At 31.2% G+C, this 12,502-nt stretch overlaps 6 protein-coding genes across 6 annotated transcripts, besides 1 other annotated feature; 3 read left to right on the top strand and 3 right to left on the bottom strand.

Annotated features, from left to right (window-relative positions):
* Nucleotides 1-40: part of a mobile genetic element that runs on past the window's edge.
* A 112-nt stretch (nt 41-152) lies between these two features.
* Nucleotides 153-618, top strand: TVAGG3_0550890 (DPY30-related family; the record flags this gene model as incomplete). The annotated part of the gene is made up of 1 exon (XM_001323255.1): nt 166-597. The coding sequence occupies one exon, from the start codon at nt 166-168 to the stop codon at nt 595-597; it is 432 nt and encodes a 143-aa protein (XP_001323290.1).
* Nucleotides 619-768: 150 nt separating this feature from the next.
* Nucleotides 769-3,913, top strand: TVAGG3_0550880 (E3 ubiquitin-protein ligase trip12 family; the record flags this gene model as incomplete). The annotated part of the gene is made up of 1 exon (XM_001323256.1): nt 784-3,804. One exon carries the CDS (start codon nt 784-786, stop codon nt 3,802-3,804), a length of 3,021 nt encoding a protein of 1,006 aa, XP_001323291.1.
* A 712-nt stretch (nt 3,914-4,625) lies between these two features.
* TVAGG3_0550870 (armadillo (ARM) repeat-containing protein family) lies at nt 4,626-6,437 on the bottom strand (the record flags this gene model as incomplete). Its single annotated transcript, XM_001323257.1, has 1 exon — nt 4,626-6,437. One exon carries the CDS (start codon nt 6,435-6,437, stop codon nt 4,626-4,628), a length of 1,812 nt encoding a protein of 603 aa, XP_001323292.1.
* Nucleotides 6,438-6,483: 46 nt separating this feature from the next.
* TVAGG3_0550860 (uncharacterized protein) lies at nt 6,484-7,451 on the top strand (the record flags this gene model as incomplete). The annotated part of the gene is made up of 1 exon (XM_001323258.1): nt 6,490-7,416. One exon carries the CDS (start codon nt 6,490-6,492, stop codon nt 7,414-7,416), a length of 927 nt encoding a protein of 308 aa, XP_001323293.1.
* A 277-nt stretch (nt 7,452-7,728) lies between these two features.
* TVAGG3_0550850 (uncharacterized protein) lies at nt 7,729-8,413 on the bottom strand (the record flags this gene model as incomplete). The annotated part of the gene is made up of 1 exon (XM_001323259.2): nt 7,806-8,405. The coding sequence occupies one exon, from the start codon at nt 8,403-8,405 to the stop codon at nt 7,806-7,808; it is 600 nt and encodes a 199-aa protein (XP_001323294.1).
* Nucleotides 8,414-8,743: 330 nt separating this feature from the next.
* On the bottom strand, nt 8,744-11,914 carry TVAGG3_0550840 (activation of GTPase protein; the record flags this gene model as incomplete). Its single annotated transcript, XM_001323260.2, has 1 exon — nt 10,222-11,724. The coding sequence occupies one exon, from the start codon at nt 11,722-11,724 to the stop codon at nt 10,222-10,224; it is 1,503 nt and encodes a 500-aa protein (XP_001323295.2).
* Nucleotides 11,915-12,502: the final 588 nt, after the last annotated feature.

Below are 12,502 nucleotides of genomic sequence, written 5' to 3'. Positions count from 1 at the left end.
CCCCACTACCTTTTTTTTTTTTTTTTTTTTTTTTTTTTTTAAACCTGATTTGGTATCACAGTGATATTCAAAATCTCTTATTCTTTGCCTGAAATTCTGTTTTGTTTTTAGTACTGGAAATCGGCACTTTTAGTTTACAAAAATTAACGTGCAAAAAATTCTATAATGTCCTTTGATAATCAGTATTTACGCGATAAACTCGGCGATGTTCTTGTTCAGGGCCTTAAGGAAACAGCTCTTGAAGATCCAGCAGATCCAATCGATTTCTTAGCTCATTGGCTTCTTCATCATCGTGATGTTGAAGATCAATGGAAAGAATTCCGTGAAGAACAGAAGAAACTTTCTCAAGAAAAGGCAGATTTCATGGCTCAACGTGAAGCTGAAATGAAACGCCTTGAAGAGGAAAGAAAGGCTCGCGAAGCTGAAGAAGCTCGCCTCGCTGAAGAAAAGAAGAGATTAGCAGAAGAGGAAGCCGCTAGAAAGAAATCTGGTGAAGAAGAAGAGGAAGGTACAGAATCTAAAGATGATACAACTACTACAGAAACTACTGGTGAAACAGAGACAGGATACTCTGAATCACTTGGCGATACTTATTAAATATTTTTTGCTTATTATTTCTCACATAAAATTAGTCTTTAGATTTAAATATGAATATAACGTTCATATTAATATAGCCTTGGTAATAACAAAACTAAATTTTTATATTTCTTGTCCTTCATAATTGTTAATTACTGGATGGCTTTTTTTCATTTTTATTTGGCGACAGATTTTAATTTTGTCACAATGGGAGGAACTCAAAGTACAGTAAAATCTAGCCAAGAAGAACCTAGCAGTTCACAATCTTCTGTTTCGGAAGACCAAAGCACTGAAGAAATAGCAGCTCTTGAAGAATTAGATTCAATTTGGAATGATGATTCTCTGACTGATGCAAGCAGAAAATCTATTTGTGAGCTTCTAATATCAAATATTAAACAAGAACCAGATAAATCTTTAAGGAATTTTGATTTAATAACAAAAAAGCACAAATTAATCAACCTTTTTAAAACAGACGATCCAAGAACCTTAGGGTCTATTTACAATTTATTCATTTCGATCCTAAAATTAGCAACAAAAGAAAAAGATTCAAAAAATGCTATAATTTGTGGAAATATTTTATGTGAAACAATACCAGATTTCTTTAGTAAATTAGAACTAACAGATTTTATTACTCAAAAGGAGATTCTTTCTCAACTTTGTACAATTACAAAAAATTTTCCTCACTCCATATTTGTTTCCATCTCTCATTCAATTATAAGTTTATTTAATAGCCAGGATGAGTGCGTTTCCAGGATGTCAACTGTGATTTTTCAAAACATTTCAAGCAGAAATGATCAGAATGCATACATAAAAGATTTTCAAGATCTTTTTAAGGTAATAAACAACTCTACAAGTTACAGCATCATAAATTTCGTTTTCGAACAACTCAATAATATTTTAACATTTTCATCTTCAAAACATTCGAATATTTCGCTCAAGAGCCTCAATATTATCGGTCTGTTGCAACGATACAAGTATAGTTCTTTATTTGCTGAAAATATAATCCAATTTTCTTCACATTTTTTCTCTCTTTGTGCCTCTAAGGTAGACAATGACTCACAGAGTATTATTAAGGAATATATTCAATATGTTGTCGATAATTTTTATAATATTACACCTGAAATTCTTGATCTTTACACCAAATACGAAATGAACATCCCTATCATGGAAAACAGACTTATATCAGAGCTGTTATCAGGAAAACTTATTGATAAACTCACTCTGAAAAATTCAAATGCAATTTTTTCGGATTTTTCAATATTAAATCATATTCTAGCAGTTGATTATGCAACTGATCTTCCCAAAGAATTCTTTGCAAAGTTTCCTTCTTTAGAAAAATATACAAAAGAAATTGAATTCAAATTTGATCCGAAATCAATATTAAGCTTCAAGAAATTGATGAACATCAAAGATATATCACCATATTTGATGTATAAATCCGGTGTTTTCGAAGAGATTCTTGAATTTTTGAGTCATCAAAATGATAATCATATTCATTTCAATGATGAAGCCGAACTTTTAAGGAAATATTGTATTGAACTTCTCAGAATACTTCCATTTCCGGAGCCAAATGATCCATTTCCTTCAGACAATTTAGATCAATTTCTAAATAAGGAATTAACTATACGTGTGAAGCATGAAAACCAGATTAAACAGTTCATTGTTCCAATTTATTCAACATTATATGAAATAGAGGCAGAAGTTAACAACACTTTCAATGGAATTTCAGAAGATCCAATTGATTTAAAGAAAAGCCCATATACAGAGCATTTTGAATTCCCTACATATAAAAATAACCTTCTGTATATATCAACAGTCCATATGTTGGCCAAAAATCCTCTTTACAAACTGTATTGTTTTACAATTGGTCGAAACTTTTATATTACAAAGCAAAGTTTAGTGCATGCTTTAGTAGATAGTGCTGAAGACTACCACGATATCGAAAAAGATCTAATTCTTGAAACGCAAACGATAAAAGGAAAAATTTCCGATCAATCTCTTTCAAAACAGTTTATTTGTGATAAATTAGAAATTATATTCGCCATTTTGAAAGAGCTTTATCGTTTACATCCTTCACAAGAATTCCAAGATGAATTTATCATAAAAAGAGTTGATTTCTTGCTTAAGAAGTACTTGTCTGGTACACTTACACGTTGTTCATATGTTCCTTGGATAGTTTATCGATATCCGTTTATGTTTCCTTTCGAATTGAAATATATCTCATCTGTAATCTTGAATAACTCACTCCATTATGGTGCAGATGTCTTTTCCTTATATATGTATGGTAAACACTGCAGAGATATTGGATTGAAACTCAAAATTGACCAAAGATCAAATTCTCTTGAAGGAATTGGCAATATTTTGGTCTCAATCTATTCACTTCCTCACTTCAGTTTCGACATATATTTCGATAAATGTCATATGAGTTACCAAAGATTCATGTACAATTATGGAAAATTATATTTCGAAAATAAAATCAAGAACTCGGTATTGAATCTTAAAGTATATAGGGACACAAGCATGGTGCACTTATATCCACCAGAAGAAGAAAATGAGAAAAAGTCAATAATAGGATTAGGCGTAATTGTTGGAAAATCACTCATTTTCGGAACAACATTACCATTTAAATTACACTCAGCGTTGTTTGATGCTATTAATGGCCATACATTACTATTTTCAGACGTAGATGAATTATTTGCAAATAAAATGATAGAAGATGAGTTTTTCAACAAGTCATTTACTTACCCTGATGATTCTGCAAGAACCCTTGCTGATGATTTATATATTTCTGATTCAAATATGGAAATGTACCGAGAAAAAGTCAAATCTTATACTTGTGGCGAGCTTTACATGACAGCTGTTGAAGAATTTAAGACTGGACTCAAGAAAGCAATAGATATTTCAACTTTATCTCCTTTCTCTGGAAAAGAGTTATCAGATTTGTTGTTCGGAGGAACAGGACCATTCGAAAAATCTGATTTGGAAAATTTGAATAGAGAAATGATCGACGACCAACAATTCCAAGCTTTTTCTAATTTTATGATGAACGCGAATGCAGAGCGCATTTCCCAGTTCTTGAAGGATTTGGTTGGAGCTCCGAACGTTCCTTTCAACAAGTTATCGATGGTAAGACCAAAGATTCAGTTGTGCACTGGAGATGAGTTGTTTTCAGATGATTTCAATAATAAATTAACACTTCCAAAGAATGTAACTCCTGACATGTTTTGATTATATAAAATTTATTGTTTTGTTTGTTTTAATTTTATTGAATCTTTTTTTTCTGGAATAATTTGTTTAATTTGTTCCATAAATCATTGCATTCAGAATTGCTTTAGTCTATAATAACAGGTAAATGCATTTTGTATATTAGTCTATAGATATTGATCGTTTTTCTTGAAATTTGAATTCGATATTTTTCAATTTTTCAATTTTGTTGAATGGCAAGAGTTGCTTTTTGACTATTAATGATTACTCATCTTTTTCATAATTCCAAAAATAATTAAAAATCGATAATTCAACAGAGAATTTCTATGATTTTGAAATCAAAATATCAAAACTGAAAAAATTTTGGAAAAAATAGAACTTAAATTTAGTTTTTACACATATCAACTTGAAAAAGTTCAATTTAATATCAGAGATTCTGTATTATTTTATAGGATTTTTGTTGATATTATAGTAAAAAAGCAATAATCCATTAAATTAAATCTATCAATTATTCAAATTAGTCATTAAAAATATTTTATCATTCATTTTTGTCTTTTATGCATAGTTTAATTCAAATTACTCCTTAAACATGTGGTCGTCAATGATATAAATAATCAAATATTTGAAGGTTAAAGAGATATCAATCAATTGATGTCAAATCATTATATGAGCATAAACTCAATAATATTTTGTCATGTTGGCTGAAGATGAGGAAAAAAATAATTATCCCAGAGTTGTTTGTCCATTAATATATGTTTAAACAATTCTATAAGGATAAGAGTCAATTATCTTTCTATAAACATAAATAATTTTATAAAAACAAAAAAATATAAATACAAAATAAGCTAAAAGTTAAACATTCCGGTGCCACTATCCGAATCTGATGATTCACCATCTCCACCTATCAGATTGTTTAGTTTAATAAGCATTTCAACATAATCATCTGATAATTCGTCGTCATTAATCAAATCAATGATAATTGTACGATCTTCATCAGTAAAACTCTTAGTAACAACATTTTCAGCATAAGTGTTGTATGCATATATCATTCTCATGAGTAATTCTGCTGAAAGAGCCGCATATCGCTGTTCTGGCAATTGGAGTGCTTCAATAAAGTAAGGCTTCATTCCACTTTCAAAAGCTTTTCGAATAATATATGTTTTATCATCTCTGTATGAATTTGTAACATCAACTAAAGAAATTAGCAACAATTTCTTAAGTGCGAATGAGGATTTACCTAATACTTCATTCAGGATATCATAATATCCATCGTTGATGAAATTCTTCCTCTTTTTTGGATCATTTTCAATCATTGTTTTAATTAATTTCGTTGTATCGCTTGCAATCGAGTTCTTTGGCCAGTTTTCACTTTGGTCTTCAGGATTATCCTCAGGAACAAGTAGGTTATCGACCACAATTTTGGTAGATAAAGGTCCATTTGTTTTTCTACGTTTAAATATAGTTATTAAGAGCTTAATGGATGCGTTACGAACTCTATAGCTTGGGGAAGAAAGTTCGTTGTAGAATTTCCCTTCCAACATCACATCAAAAATTTTATCTGACCAAAACCTTGGATCTCTGTGGAAAAGACTCTTGAATCCTTGAAGAGCAATTAATTTGTAGTTATCCTCTTTAAGAGAGAATATTTCTTCGAATAATTCAAAGAAAGATTTAATTATATCTTCATTTTCAGCAGGTTTTGGAGGTAATTGAATAGGTTGAATGGATATATCAACAGGTTCATCTATTTCTCCATCTCCTGATGCACTAGAATCATCTTTAACTTCATCATCTGATGAACTAAATTTTTCTTTAATTCTTTTCTCTTCTTCCATAACATCTAGCTTGTGCACTGACTTAGGAACAAATTGCGGCTTAGGAGGAAGTTGTTCTAACACTTCAACAGGTAAATCTTCTTCTTGAATTTCTTGATTTTCTTCTTGTTGTACGTTTTCTTGAGGATTTGGTTGTGGAGGTTGTTCTTCATTATTTTCTTGTTCTTCGTTTGTATAAATATCATGAAATTGAGGCACATCAACTGTTAAAAATCCAGAATTTAACATATCATATAAAAGATTAATTATTTCTTGTACAGATTGTTCAGGTATCGTATCAGCATCGCTTTGTAGTATTTCACTGTAAAATTCTATTGGAGCAACGTTTAATAAGACAGGAACTGCATGAGAACAGTCTGCTTGAATGAGAGAACGTAAGCATTTGAGACACGGAACGATTGTCTTGTAATCATGCTTTGCAATTATTGAAACAAGATGTGTTATTATATCATGATAAATTAATGAATGGGCAAACTGAAAATTAGTAAAAGAAATGAGCTTTTCTATAACTTGTATAACACATAGTATAAGTTCATATGTTTGATTATGAACATCTATATCCCATTCGAGGACATCAAAAAATTGTACCATAACTCCTGAAGTTATAAAGCAACTTATATCATTTTCATGAATATTAGCCATAGCTTGAAGAATTATATGTATTATTTCTAAACATTCTTGTAGATTTTGTTGATTAAATGATTCCATAAAATGAAATATTGCAGTATCATACGATATATCGATATTTTGATCACCGCTCTTACTACTACTAACTTCATTTTTTGATAAAAAATCAATTTCAGCTTCTTTATATTCATCCATTTTTTTTTGAAGATTTTAGCAAAAAAGTGACAAAAATTTGTTTTTTTTTTAAATGAATACTCAATCAAAACCATTACTTGGTGGAAATAAATTAGGAGGTGGTCTTTTAGGTAAACAAGCAGATACAGCAGTTCAAGTCGTTAAATTATCGGAAAATCAACGAATTGAAGATATATCAGATAGAGAGACATTAATGAAGTTTATCGACGCATTAAATAAGATTAACGGAGTAAGTACAAAGAAAGTAGGTGTTGCGGCTGCAAAACAAGAGAATATTGACCTTGAAAATAATAATATCGAAGATACAATTAAAGAAATAAGGAAAGAGACAGAAGATATACTCCTTGGCGATTTGATGGGATTAGCACATCAGGCTGATGATTGCAAAGCAATTGTTGAAGAAATTAGAGAAGATTTTGACACAAATAGAAATGATGTTTCTGTGTCTTCTCATGCAAGACAAATTCCTACACCTTTTATTGTTAGATATGTTGGTAGAATAGAAAGAAAAGCAATAGAACTCTCAGAATCACTTGCTTCTTATGAAAGTCGTTTCCAAACTTCTCAGAACGCAACAGATGAGAACGAATACATCGAATTTCTTACTCAGCAAACGGAAGCCATTAAGAGATTAAGCACATCCGTTGCAGAATTGTCAGATAAAGTTGATAATGTTAGAACTCAGTCAATGAATAAGCTAAAGATTAGCGCTAACACAATTAAAGAACGAGAAGAAGCAGAGGATGAAGATAATTCATCAGCAACTGCAACACAAATCAAAAGAAAATACGAATTATTCCTTCAAGAAGAAAAGAAGCAAAATGAGAAGATATCAGAAAAGACAGATTTGTTTGGTGTCTCCTTAACAGCAGCTTCGGCTCCTCAAAAGACAGGTTTTGGTTTAGGAGGTGGATTAGGTGGCGGAGGATTAAAATCCACAAGCACCGCTACTTCTACAGCTTCTGCTATCAAAAAGTAACGTATTTACTATCTATTTTTATAAAGCTTATAGAATTATTTCAAATTATTATTTTTTTTAATTTCGTATACCTTTAAAAATGTCAACATTACGTTTTTATGATGATTCTGATGTAGTAGATTCGATTATATTCATATGTCATTTGGAGTTGTTTTATATTAATCACCGAATTGAATGGCAACTCTAAAATCATAGACTAAAGATCATTGGTAATTAGATGAAAAACTTGATTTTATTCATTTAACTGGATCTCCAAAATGAATTTTTATATTTTCTGAAAACTAAATGATTATAAAGAAAAAGACTTGTAAAAATGGAGGAAATTAATAAAAATAATTTAATTTAATTCAAATAAAAGCAGGAATTAATAGGGATTCTAAAGGGCTTACTCACTCAGCCTTAGCCTTGCATGGGCAGATAGCATCCTTAGCCTTGAGGACGTATGGGTTGACCTGTGGGAGAAGGAGAACACCTGGGAGAATGAGAGCAAGGTTGACAATAACGAAGTTGAGCCAGAATGTGCCTGCTAAGAGGAATAAAACAAAGAGGCCGGCCATGATAGCAATCTTCTTGATTGGGATGCCGCCATTGCAGTGGCATGGGCAGCCATCGCACTTTCGAACGCAGCAGGAGATGCAAGCAGCAACTTCATCAGCAGAACGGATGTGGTTTGATTCTGTAGCCTCGCCCATTGGAACTTCAGCTGGGAAGAGGAAGTCAACAATCTTATCACCAATGAAAGAGAAGAGAAGCTTTCCTAAGTTGTAAAGTAAGGCTAATAAAGCAACTGTTGGGAAGAAGCTAAGGTGGAAGTAGCCAATGAAGAAGAAGAGTAAGTTAACAAGAACAAAGATAACTCCGAATTGGATTGGCTTCTTGAAGTAGAGGATAGCCTGGATGGCGTTGACATAACGAACGTGCTCGTTAAGCTTAGCCTTGAGAAGTTCTGGATCCTTGCAGATCTTGTATGGGCAGCAAGTCTCACACATTGTGGAATAAAATGAGATCACAAACCGTCCTATAAAATATTCAAAATTTTAATCAGCCAAAATTGTCTTTTCTTAAATGTCTCTTTTGTCATTATCTATTTTGGATATTACATGAATTAAATGGTTTTTTAAAAGCAGTATTGAAAATTTGTTTAGTGCGGCAATTTTATTTTGTTCATTAAATTTATTATTAAATCATGTTTTGGAATATTTGGTCAGGGCATAATTTTATTTGTGTATCGTTTTTTTCAATTGTAGGAATGTCCTTCTATTTGAGAATTTTAGTTTAATTTATCAATCAAATACATTAAGAAATATAATAATTGGCTCGAGGAAAAATTTTATTGCTTTTTACATCAAGATAAAATCTTTTATCGTTGCCAGATTAATTTTACAAAAATATTAATTATGATATCATATATGTTAATATTACGATCAATGAATAAAGTTAAGAAAAGATACTTAACCGCCTTAACACTTCTCAATTTTATGTAAAACGTGAATAAAAGATAAAAAATACAAGCAGTTTTTGTCTATGTGATGTCTCATTAGAGATATATGATATTTATGTCGAATAAATTAGATTATATTCATAAAATCGATTGATTCCAGTTTGAATATTCTCCAGAATACCAAAATATCGATATTCAATCAGTTGATTGGGCTTACAAGCTTGTTTATAGGCATAGTAGATATTCACTCACATTAAATTCCTTTAATTCATTATTTTTTAGAAACGTCAGTTGCAAATCACGTTGGAAATCATCTAGTCTATTATTATCACAAATACCAAAATCAAAAATTTCCATTTAACATGAAATTAACCAATGTTGACCAACAAAAATTTATTAATTTTTTTCCTACCTGCCATATCTTTGTTTTCATTTTTCCTTTGTATTCCCACGCAAGTTTTGCTATAATTATATATTATAAATCGGTCCAACGTACGATCATTTCTTAATTTTTATATTTCTTTTCTTATTTTCCAATTTCATTTCAATTTTCCTAATTCATATCTTTTGCAAATCATGATCAATATACAATTTCTAAAAGATTCCCTCAATACTTTTCATTTATATTTTTATAAAGCCTAAATGCTACTCTTAATTATATAAGAGTAACTACTTACAGCTATCTAATAAGTGGAGACAAATTACAGACATCTACTCACATTTTCATCTGAAGAAATTATATATTATTCTTTGTTTGAGGTATATAATAGCATTATCCTTAAGTATTTGAAGAATTAAATTTTTACCCCAGATATAATAAGAAATTTCGTTATCAATATCATCAATTTAACCTAAACATTAACGTTTCCAAATTTTTCGGGTTCAAAAATTGTTGCCGGGTTCAGATACCGATCTTATGATAAATTTTCAAATGCACACGAAAACAATCAAATCCCTTTATGTCATTTTTATTATCGGCTACTTTATTTTTGACACATTGGCAAAAATATTTTAATGTAAAAAACCTCCAATTCTCACTCAAAACCCAATTTGAACCCTCCCAATTTGGAAACGTTACATTGAAAACGACGCAACTTTGATTTTCTGTAGAGTGCTTTTAAATCAAATGTTATTTTCGAAGATTTATAAAGCCATTTTTTTTGACATGTCAAAAATAAACTCCAATTTTTCCCAAAAATGAATTCGTCATAGAAAGTTCGAACTTGTCAGATAATTTGAACATCTCCCAATTTGGAAACGTTAATTGTCTTAATAAAAATTGATGGAAATTAGGATAAACAGGCTTTATAATATAGATAAAACATATACAATTTATTATACAACTTCATTACAAATATAGAAAGTTACTGTTCAAATATGTAAAGTTCAATATCAAGGATTTTTTCTGATGCATCGATCGTGAGTTGTGGCGATCCAAACGTATCACACTCACAAGATCGAACATTCTCGAAACCATCGCTTACAATGATTGCTGGATTTGGTCCACCCAAAATCATTGTGTCGTCATCAACAGAAATGTAGTTTTTGTTTGGCGGATGTGAGTGTTTGTAGCAATTCATTGTGTCGCCAATATGGAAGACGAATGTCGAAGCATTTCCATAGAATCTTCCTGAAGTATTCTCGATCTGGTCAGAAAGGAAAGCTCCAATGATTGATTTCTCTGTTTTTATCATCAAAATGTGAGCTCCTTTTCTTCTTGTTTTTTCAATGAGTGTGGAAAGCATTGTTCCATCTTTAGACAAGGAATAAATCAAGGCGGGACTCTTCCTCAAGTAAATCAATGGAATAAACTCTTTAAGCTTGTAATAATTATTATTATCTAATAATTTGCCGCCATGAACTTCTTGTATGTCGACCAACTTCTTCTGAACATCAGTTTGGTATTTTCTGATCTCTTCAGGAGTAATTGTGCTTGTTAATTCGGTAATAACTGTTAAATTGTCTTTTCTTGGAAAATCAAGCGGATTGTAGTCTTCTGGCATATGATCTCTGAGAACATGTGCCATCATCATTGCGTTCGAGTTCATTTCGGCAATCTTCTTCACATCAGATGAAGGAATTTTGTGAAGATCGAATGGATGCTTTCTACGTGACATGTAGATCTTGAAACATTCTCCAAGGAAGTTACGGAGATGGTTTGGATTCGTAAAACCATCCATATCTGTCAATAAAATTGTTGCAAATTCTTTTGAAGTTTTACACTTAAGAAGCGCAACAGAATTATGCTTGAAGATTGTAGTAATGAATCTGATGAGGACTTTCCTGCCTTCGACAATGAAACTATCGAAAAATGTTAAAGCAACTGGAAGAGGGCTGAATGGCAAAAAGAAGGCTGGAATTAAACCTAATGTAAGGAATGCGATATTAACTCCGAGTTCATTTGCCTTTTTTGCGACGTCAGGAGCTTTTTTGATGATTGATTTTTCAATTGCAATGACATTCTTATGGTAATTCTTTCTGTCCATTGTGAAATACCAACAGTCTTCTTGCGATCGGTTTATCATTGCCTGCAAAGAAGCATAAGCAGCTGGAGGCTCCATAAATAAAAGTAAAATTACGGCTGTTGCAGGCAGTAATGGTGAGTACTCGATACCTTTGTTGGTTGCCCAAAGAGCAGTAAGAAAATCTTTAACCAATGGCTTCATTTTTTCTGGTAAAAACTTAATGATATAAGGAGAAACACCGAAAAGCTCTTCGAGCGAATGCTCGCATGTGATATGATCTTTTAGTTGGCGTTTAGCGAAAGCTAATGAGTTACCATAAACATCTCCAGCTTCTTCAATTAATTGCTTACCATTTGAGGCCATTAACCATGCATCTCTCCTTAATGCACATGGTATGCCCATTCTAGCATTTTGCTTAAATTTATCTGCACTTTTAAAAATATTATCTCCTAAATTTGAAAAAGCAGTTTTTCTTTTTTTCTCTTCTTCGATCCATTCCTCCGTCATTGAAAAGTTAAATTCTGGAAGAATGCCGTGCATTCCGCACTCACAATCTAGACAACAAACTGACATATTAAATGAGAAAAATTTTTGGGAGAATTTTTTTATAATCGCAAAAATTATCAACGTAAAGTATTGAATACCCGATCGGAAAAAACAGCCATATTACCGAAATGAATATATCAATCTGTAAATAAGCCAAATCTATAAAATATAATTTGGTCGGCTGGTTTCTTTCAAAATTGATAGGGCTAAAAAGTTCTCTGATTTTGAAAAAATCAATAACAATTAGAAAAATCGTATTTTATAGTGCTTAGATAATGAACCTTATCACATCTATGACTGAATTAAATATATTTTCCTGTTTATTTGCGGAAATAATTTTCATTGATTTTCAATTTTCGAGAATTGAATAGCATATTTGCGTAAAGACAAAATAACAACTTTTCAAGTGCTCCATGGTGTACAAAACAGGCTTCAAAACAAATATTTAATAATTAATTCCTGCATCAAATTCCAACAAACAATATGAGAATCAATTTTCAGGATTTGTGCAGATTTTTTCATATATGAACAAATCATGCCAAGTTTCATTTTTTGTTTGCTCTGAACTTGATATGATTTGTAAAAAATTGTTGCTGCGGCACTTTTGAGGATAAAAAATAATTCTTTTTCACTT

Source organism: Trichomonas vaginalis, chromosome II (assembly GCF_026262505.1).
Source record: "Trichomonas vaginalis G3 chromosome II, whole genome shotgun sequence".
In the NCBI taxonomy this organism is placed as follows: Eukaryota; Parabasalia; order Trichomonadida; family Trichomonadidae; genus Trichomonas; species Trichomonas vaginalis.
Note: the sequence above shows the minus strand (reverse complement) of the source record. Positions and strands in the feature narration are given on the sequence as shown.